We start from the raw sequence: 9,225 nt of genomic DNA, 5'->3' as shown, positions 1-9,225 counted from the left end.
CAAAATTTACACTTAATGTTAACACCACTAATGTCCTAACTAAACGTCCTACCATGCCTGACTCACATTCTGTCTGCAAGCAAAGCTGAGTCCACTGAAGACTGTAACTGCTTTAACTAAAGATCAAAGGCCCATATCCAAGACTTGAAGAGCTAACTAGAAGATCAGAAGAGTAGTATATATAGGGATAGTTTTGAATTAAAAAGGGATCTGGAACTTGAGAACTACACTTTGTATATTTTACTTTCTCTGCAACTTCTAGTTTAATACTCAGAATGCATTCTTCTTTATCATCTTCCATTTCCAGAGCTATGAACAACTAAACCCCTTTTTATTGGGTTAGGGAGCTCTGTTGTAATTTGATGGATCAACAATAGTTTTCATTATTCTTCTTCTTTATTTTCTCTTGATTTTACTAGAAAGCTTTCAATCTTCATCCAATTGGGTAGTTATCTTGAAAAAGAGGCTATTCATACTTGGATCTCCTCTAAACCTTGGAAGAGGAATGAGGAGATCATGCTAGAAATACTTTCTCATGTTGGACCAAATTAGGGTTTGGATGGATATAGTCACATATAATCCTACCAACACTTTGATTTGGAAATACATGTGGTATAATCAGTGACCATACTTCAACTCTTCCCATGAGCAATTAAATCAAGGAATTGGGCAATTATTCAAGCTTAGAGAAATTGGGTTGCCAAAGAATTGGGATCCAATCACTTAAGATTGCCAAGGAGATCAATGAATGCATTGATTGAGGAAGAAATGAGAATGAACTTGATCCGGAGAATGCAACATCTCCTAAACCCAATGAATCCCCCATTTCTGATCTTACCCATTCTCTTTATTTTCTGCCATTTACTTTTCTGCTCATCTCCCCAAATCCCCATTTAAGATTCTGCAATTTACTTTATGCCATTTACATTCCGCCATTTATTTCCAGCACTTATATTTTCTGTTATTTAGTTTTCCGCCATTTAAATTTTCTGCAACTACTCAACTCAATTTCTGCTTAGCTCAACTAGAACATTCCTCTAATTAAAGTTACTTGACCAATCAATCCCTGTGGGATTCGACCTCACTCTATTGTGTGTTTTTACTTGACGACAATTCGGTATACTTGCCGAAGGAAAATTTGTTGAGAGACAAGTTTCAGTGCATCAGTATAAAAAATTGATTTTTTATTGATTTACATGAATTATTTACATGTTAAAATTATAATTAAAAAATTACAATACTTTAACAAAACTAATAATTAGGACAAAATAAGTTCATCATTAGAACTTAGGAGATCATTAGAACTATCAAAATTATCATTAGAACTTATCACCAGTCTTGCTCTTTGATGCAGTCTCTCGTAGGTATGCTACCATTTTATTGGCACCTTCAGATTTACATTCCTACATGAAGGAAATGGATTTGTAAAATAAACCATTACACTTAACCATGCTCATTTTACTAAGAAAATCAAAAGATAAAACTGAAATGCCAAGATCATGTTACAAATGAAACTTCAATTGTAGCCATGATGACACCTACCTCAGTCATATCTAGAAAAGAAATTTGTCCATAAGTTGCCCAGTGTTCCTTCACAACATCAGCCACAGAGATCAGTTTCTCCCCTGCCTTCTTGTCTTTGTTGCAGTGTGCAATAATAGAAAGCCAAGCTAAAACAGCCCTGTAAACACAAGATACACAACAATTTTTCTTTTCTTGGAGAACACATAGACGTTACCATTCTAAATGGTCAACATTGTTTTTCAGAATTCTAATAATTTCAAGATATACCAAAGTAGTAGCCCGGAAACATTAAACTAAATCAAATTATATAAACTTACAAAAACATGTGGAATACTTACCAGATGCCATCCTTCTCACGAATGTGGTCAGAGCCTGTTCCAAAACTTTCTTCCCCACAAACTGATAACTTCCCAGCATCCATAAGATTCCCAAAAATTTTCCAACCAGTGGGGACCTGAACCCAAGTCCATCTTTGTTATTAAAGAACAATGTTTATAAATATATGAGACTCCATTTAAAATAGTGTTAGAAAATATAAACAATTATACAAAATAAAATAAATTAAAACATGCCTCAAAAATGGGAAGGTTCAATTTCTCTACAACAGGATCTACAGCACCACTTGTTGGCATTGATCTAGCAAGACCCTGAAATTAAAATGAAGGAAAATGGAATTTTTTTCCCTGTAAAAATTTACACCTAGCAATAACGAGTGGATACAATTTCTACCTTAACACCATCCTTGAAAAGACAATTTTATAAAATAAAGACTATTTCTACCTGAACAATCCATCAAATATATTTATCTCGGGTGAAAAGACAATTTTATAAAATAAAGAGCTAAACTCACGTTAGATTAGGATCAGGATGACCATGTCCAAAATCTTCCAAAGGGATTCCATTTGCGATTGAATCCTACATTGCATAATTAAAATCTGTTATCAACAACTACAAATAAATTACTTTCAACTCATTATAAAACATTTTAAAGGGGCAAAACATACCAGACTTGCACCAAGTTTATCAACAAAAATAGGTTTGGCATAAGTGTCAGTAACTGCATGCATTGCATCAAATGTAAACCTGAAACATAAAAAAAGATGTAATGAATTTCAAGACTGAGACTTTCATAAATTGTGAGCATAATAACCAGCAACATACATCGGCCATGATATGCTCAATTTGTTCAAAACATGATAAATTTTATATATGGAATCTTAAGAACAACCAAGAAAGATTAGACAACCAAAAGAAGACATGCAAGATCCAGGAAGTCAAGCCATAAGAATTGCAAGGAAGAACAAAAAGATCAAGGTATATGTTCACCAGAAGGGGAAAAAAAAGGATAGCACATGTTAGTGGCTGATTAGAGTAATCCCGCATAGGATCAGGGTAGGCTGATGCTGCAAAATAGTGTGCAAGATTTCAGATGCATTAATAGCACCATTCAAGGAAAAAAATGAAAAAAGAAAAAAATCACCAACAAATTAATTCTAGAGTAATGTAAGGAGTTCAAGAAGAAAGATTAAGTGCTAAACTGGTTATGGCAATATTACATGAGAACTTTCATCCTCCAACCAGACAATATATGATCAAGTCAATAATTTCAAAGAATAGAATAAGGATGCAAAAAGCAAGACAGCATGACAAACACTTACAGATAGTGTGTTTTCATAAATCTTGTCAGTGATGGATTCTGGAGCAGGTTGTCCACTACTGTAATTAAACTAGGGTAAATAAAATAGGATCAGAAACACCAACTGGCAAACTTGCACACAACATGGAAATTGGCTACAGATATATCAAGACAAATCTTCTTTATGGGACAGAGCTGTATCTATTATGTTTATGGAATATCAAATAACCTATTAGTCAATTCACAATTGACCCATAATTAAAAAATATTAGTTCACCTTAATACCCCAATCATATTCCGGCCCTCTAGGATTATGGCTAGCACTCATAATAAATCCACCATTTGCCTGTTAAAGTATAAGAAAATGAGATAAATGATTAGCAAGTGAGTTGAAAAGGTATATCTAAAATACTGCAGGATAAAAAGGGAGTTAGTTAGATAGGCCTGCTACTTGCCTTTTGCTTCCTTATCACAGCAGAAACAGCTGGTGTTGACAATATACCTTCCCTGTATTAGAAAGATAAGTTGTCCTCAATTTCTATTAAGAAGAGAGTCAGAGAAATAGAGACACAAAGAAACAGAGAATCAGAGAAGAAAGACTTACCGGTGTTTACGGTGCCGATTGAGGGAGAGATAGAGAACTAATCAATAAAAATTAAAACAGCAACACAGCAAAAGCTCATCACTAATCAATAAAATAGCAGAAAACATTCAATAATAATCTATTTTACAAATTAAAACAGCAGCACAGCAAGAGCTAATCACTAACCTTACAGCAGCACAACTGAGCACTAACCTTCGAGCAGCACGGCGAGCAGAACCGCGACAGATCCTAAACAAGGCATAGTAAAAGTAATGATTAACTGAACAATAGAAGAGACAACATTTTGAACTAAACAAGAAGAGAAAAAGGTGCTTAGTTAGTTAACTAAATTCCAGTTAGAAAGAACACAAAATAACAAAGAAGGACAAAGCAATTTGTGATTTCAAAAAACTTAAAATAGAACCATTCAGTTAAAGAGATAGCAGAGAATATATTCAAAAGATAAAGTATGCAAAGGAAAGCAACTGAATACATTAAACCAAAAAAAAAGAAGGGAAACAGAAGTGAGTATCAAGAAACAAACAAACAGTATCTTCAAACTTCCTTTAACAAACAAAGAAAGATTTAAAAAAATAAAATAAAATAAAATCAACAAAAAAGGAAAGGTTACCTGACGAAGAGGACTATCTTTGGGGAGAAAGCTTCCAATCGTTTTCCCGTACACTTCACAAGTAGAGAAGTGAATAAGCCTATTGTTATTCTCAGAGCAGTACTTCACCTGAAACAGAAACAACACATCAAAAATCAAAATCACACATCCCATTCAGCTCCAACATGAATATTTGGCCTTTAATTATTTACAATTTGACCTAATCACACGAAGAACACGTACCACAGGGAGAGCATCGATGAAGTTGCTGTAAATTGTGTCAAGGGGACGGATATTGGGAAAACAAGAGGGGAGCAGAACCGCGACAGAGAGAGGCGAGCAGAACCGCGACAGAGAGAGGCGAGCAGCACGACGACCAGAACGGCGAGAAGGACAGCAAGAGGTTAGGGTTAGGGTGCGATGGCGGCGTGATGGAGGTTAGGGTTTTCTGGGTGCGATGAAGGCCAGTGATGAAGATGACGATGGAAATGGATGAACGACAAAGGCTGGGTTCGAGAAGATGAAGCTGAACGCTGAGGATGGATGAACGACGCCAAGGCTGGGTTCGAGAAGAGCTTTCAAGAAGATGAAGCTGACGGCGCCTTAGCTTTTAGGGTTTGTAAGTGAATTTTTAGGGTTTCATTATTTTTAGTAGTGTGTTGTTGTTATCATTTTTAGTTAAAAGTGAATTTGATTACAATGTTAAGTTAGTGTGTGTTGTTGTTATCATTTTTAGAGTAAAATTTGATAACTTAGAAAAAAAAAAGGTTAAGTGTGGGAAAAATAGGTGGGAAACTAAATTTTAGGGGAGAGAATTCTATCGGCACATTTTTTTACGGTGCCAAAATAAACACGGTATAGCCACGCTTTTCAAGCGTGCCGGTTTCTCTCCATGGCCACGCTTTTTAAGCGTGACAAAAAAAATGGATGGTCAAATTTTTAATCAGTGGCCACCTTCGTAAAAGCGTGCCAATTTCCTTCTATCGTCACACTTTTTAAGCGTGACAGTAAAAAAGCGTTGCCAAATTTTAAATAAGTGGGCACCCTTGTAAAAGTGTGCCGATTTTCCTTTATGGCCATGCTTTTTAAGCGTGACAAAAAAAAGTGTGCCCAAATCACAAATCAGTGGCCACCCTCGTAAAAGCGTAGCAAGAAAAAAGTGTGCCGACAGACCTTTTGTCTTGTAGTGCCTTATCAACATGCATGTTGTCAATAGATTTGATTTGCACGTTGTTGATTGGAAATGTCATACAGCACACTCGAGATTTGACCATTTTTTATTGAAGTCTAAGAAAAAACCTTGAACCTTTATTCTTGGTCTTAAAGGGTTAAGATCTGACAAAATACGACATTCACATCCAGTATAGGAGAATCAGATGACAATTATATACAAGCGAATCAAGTAGAAATAATTATTATAGAATCATTTATGACGACACGAGATATAAACTAGTATTTGATTTCAGTAGAAAATTTAGTATGTTTACATGTGTTATGGGAGATAGGTAATGATTGAAAAAGAGGATGGAAGATGAGTTATAAAGAGAATTTTTTATAGGAGTTATAGGAGTTAAGATTCAAATGGTTCCTCAAGTTACAATCGAGCCTCATACTAGTCTCTGAAATTAATAGTTACTCATATGCATCCCTGAAGTTGCATTCCAGGACTCAGAGTCGTCCTTCAAGCATTTTCCGTCAACTAAGCTTCACTGGAAAGCTGAGGTGGACTCTCTTTTGACATGTTGGCAAGCCCAAAACGATACAGTGTTGGTTTGGCGTCTAATTTAGGCCAAACGACGTCGTTTTCATGGGCAGAAGCATAACTCAAAATTTTCTCTCCCTTCCAAAACAGAAACACAAACGTCTTCCTTCAAAACCTGTCTTCAATGGCGCTGCTCTGAGTGACGTTGCTACAGCGTCTTTCTTCAAAACTCGACTGGTCTCCACAGTTGTTTTTTTCGTTGTCGTTTGTTAGAGTATTTTCAAAAAAGGATTTCTCTAACAGAGATAAGCAAAAGGGATCTCTCTAGCCATAGAAGATGTTCTATTTTGTGGTAAATCTTGTTATTTTTATTTTTCCTTAGTAGTTACATAGGATTATTTGATTGATTCCTGTTTCAATTTTTTGGTTTTGTGTTAGTGATAATGTGGTTTAGGATTGAAATGCATTTACTGTTGACTATAGGGTTTAAGTTTTACTTCTTGTAATATATTGATATTAGCATCAGGCTGATGTCTCTCTTTCTAAATGAATATTTGAATTTTATCATATATTGATATGCTACATTAGTGAGGATATTATCCTAACTTGTATCATTATAGATCCTAAATTTTAAAGTTGTATTGCTTAATAATTATTGTCTTTGTTGGTGCTAATTCTTATTTTAAACTTGATATGCATCATTTATGGGATGAATAGGAATATTTCCTGCACGAGTTTTGTACCTTAAGCAAGAGCTTACAGATTATCCAACAGCTACGGCTCTTTAGGTAATTACATGTGATATTGTGATCATGGAAATACTTAGAGCTTTTCGACCAAGATTATAGCACTGATATTATGTAATCTTTCACATTGTAATAGTGTGCAACTATAGTATGGTATTATAATCGTTTATAATAACTTTTCTGACTTGTAGCACTGATGTTTAACTCTTAATTTTTTTTTATTTGATTTTTTTTAGCTAGGTTTGCAGGTTTTATTAACCTTGTTAGTTCTCAGCTTTTAATTTTTCTGCATGTTTTTAGGGTTTTAATGAATGAAGGCATCTTTGATGTCATCACCCAGGTTTTGCAAAGTCCAGATAAAAAGTTGGTGCTAATTGGGTATTAATTCCCCTTTGTCACCTTGATCTGTTTATGATTCAGTTTTGGGTGTTCATGCATTTTCTATGTTTAATTTCTAATGTGAATTTATTATGATGGTTGCAAAACAGATATCCTGATTCTCTTCTTGAATCAAGTTCTTAATCTTTTGCGATTCTATGTCGTTCAGCAGAAAGGAATAACACTTTTTGGACTTTTGGTATGTTTTGTATGTGAATGAGGTCACATTTTTCTTATGACATGAATGTATAAAATTACTCATAAGACATTTATTAGACATATTATCCTATACCGGTTAAAGAAATGATAACAAATTTTAAGGACAACATGCATTGCCAATTTCTTGAGATCCTTCACAGTCTATTGGATTCATGTACATTATCTAGACCACAGGTACCTGTTAATGATATTTTCTTTAATTTCAATTGTTTAACCGTATTTGATTGCTGTGGATATGATAATAATTGTTATATATGACATATTTATTTTCAAGGTTTTCTTTGGTACCCTTGTTTATATAGGGTATTGTTACCTTTTCAATAATCAATATTTAAGGGTTGTGAATGTTTTTGGATGAACTTTTTGGATTTTTTTTTAATTTACTTATAAATTAATAGTGAGGTGAACTTTTTTATTTGATTACAAGTTTTATAGATATGGAAACATAGTGATTTGAGTTAACACATGATTGATTCTTAGCCTTCAGCCACAAATAACTAAAGTGTATTGGTACAAGAAAGTTACTTATATTTATAGTAGGTTGAGGTTTTAATTTCGTCTTGAGTATATCAAAAACCTTGTGTTGGATTAGCAATTTGTTTATTTATTCATTATCCTGACATGACATGAATGTTCTTGATTTTTAAGTTTAAAATGGAGGGGTTGAGAGAGAAGCTCCATGCAATCCTTATAGTATGGGTGTATTCAGTTTTAGATTGTAATTCTCTCTGCTAAAGTAACATTTTGATCTTCTTAGTTGGTAATGTAGTTTGTCCAGGGTTGATGTTGCTATCATATACCAAAAAAATCATTGTTTAAAACTGATGCAGTTAAATTTATTCTTGCTAGTTCGGATTCTAAATTGTGTATCTTCTAATTATTGGAGGAGATGTCAATTAGTAGTCTTATTTTGCATTTGAAGTCGACTTGTTAAAAAGATAAGTTTGGATGTTGAGTAGTAATTTATTACACATCCTCTGAATTGTTGGAAAAAACTTCTCTTTCACATAAGATGGAAGTCCTTTTCTAGGTTAATAACATATGTATTACTAGACTTGTTTTATTGATTGTTTCAGTTTTATCTGGCAAAGGGACACAGTTATTAATATTTTTTTAGAAGCATTTGGGTCAACTGGTTGAAGTTGTTGCATCCAGAATGGCAGCAGTGACAGCATCAATACTGAGGGCGAGAAACGAGACGACGCAATGATGCAGAGAGGTTAGCGAGCAGTGTGGCGACGAAATGGATGCCCACGAGAGGCAACAGAGAAGGTTGAGGCTTTGAGCTCGCACTGGCCATAACCATATAACTTTAAAGATGGAGAGGACAGCGTCTGCTAGGTTAGAAAAGAAAAGCAAAAGGGATGTAGATAAGATCTTCAATTTTGGGGATTAGGATTTTTTAAAATTGATTCAGGGACCAAATTGCTCACAAAATGTTTTCTCGTCCACATCATCTATCCCTTACTTTGCCAACATGTTAAAAGGAAGTCCACGTTAGCTTTTCGGTGGAGCCTAGTTGACGAAAAATGCTTGACGGACGACTCTGAGTCCCAGAGTGCAACTTCAGAGATGTATATGAGTAACTATTAATTTCAAAGACTACTATGAGACTCGAGTGTAACTTGAGAGACCACTTTGAGTCTTAACTCGAGTTATAGAGATATTCTAATTTTCTTTATGAATATATAATTTTTTCTATACATTTAATTATAAATACGTTTTTATTATATTTTCTCTTAATTATGTTTGTAGTAATAAATTAAAATAAGAGCCAATGAGTTATAGTTCAAATGATATAATCTCTCCGTATTCATCATCTAAAGA

The 9,225-nt window shown here is 34.3% G+C and overlaps 1 protein-coding gene and 1 long non-coding RNA gene across 3 annotated transcripts; both read right to left on the bottom strand.

Annotated features, from left to right (window-relative positions):
• LOC107618916 (phosphoglucomutase, chloroplastic-like) lies at positions 1,243-2,611 on the bottom strand. 2 transcript variants are annotated; one of them, XM_021122588.1, is made up of 4 exons: positions 2,529-2,611; positions 2,375-2,439; positions 1,543-1,681; positions 1,243-1,403 (listed from the first exon to the last, which is right to left on the bottom strand). In XM_021122588.1, exons 1-4 carry the CDS (start codon positions 2,589-2,591, stop codon positions 1,320-1,322), a joined length of 351 nt encoding a protein of 116 aa, XP_020978247.1. In that variant the 5' UTR covers positions 2,592-2,611; the 3' UTR covers positions 1,243-1,319. The 2 variants fall into 2 exon arrangements, with proteins under 2 accessions (XP_020978247.1, XP_016176585.1); XM_016321099.2 differs by lacking the exons at positions 2,375-2,439; positions 2,529-2,611 and adding an exon at positions 1,863-1,980.
• On the bottom strand, positions 4,310-4,947 carry LOC110271577. Its single transcript, XR_002362188.1, has 2 exons — positions 4,597-4,947; positions 4,310-4,482 (listed from the first exon to the last, which is right to left on the bottom strand). It is a non-coding gene; the product is annotated as an uncharacterized LOC110271577 (long non-coding RNA).

This window comes from Arachis ipaensis, chromosome B01 (assembly GCF_000816755.2).
Source record: "Arachis ipaensis cultivar K30076 chromosome B01, Araip1.1, whole genome shotgun sequence".
Lineage (NCBI taxonomy): Eukaryota > Viridiplantae > Streptophyta > Magnoliopsida > Fabales > Fabaceae > Arachis > Arachis ipaensis.
This window is presented reverse-complemented; position numbering and strand designations above follow the sequence as displayed.

Bases quoted from the DNA above. Each gene is read 5' to 3' on its own strand.
- LOC107618916 (XM_021122588.1), bottom strand. From the start codon at position 2,591: ATGCATGCAGTTACTGACACTTATGCCAAACCTATTTTTGTTGATAAA. The intron at 2,440-2,528 runs GTATGTTTTGCC...TATGCAATGTAG, and splicing joins ATAAACTTGGTGCAAGTCTG to GATTCAATCGCAAATGGAAT. The intron at 1,682-2,374 runs GTGAGTTTAGCT...TTGTGTTTACAG, and splicing joins CATCCTGATCCTAATCTAAC to GGCTGTTTTAGCTTGGCTTT.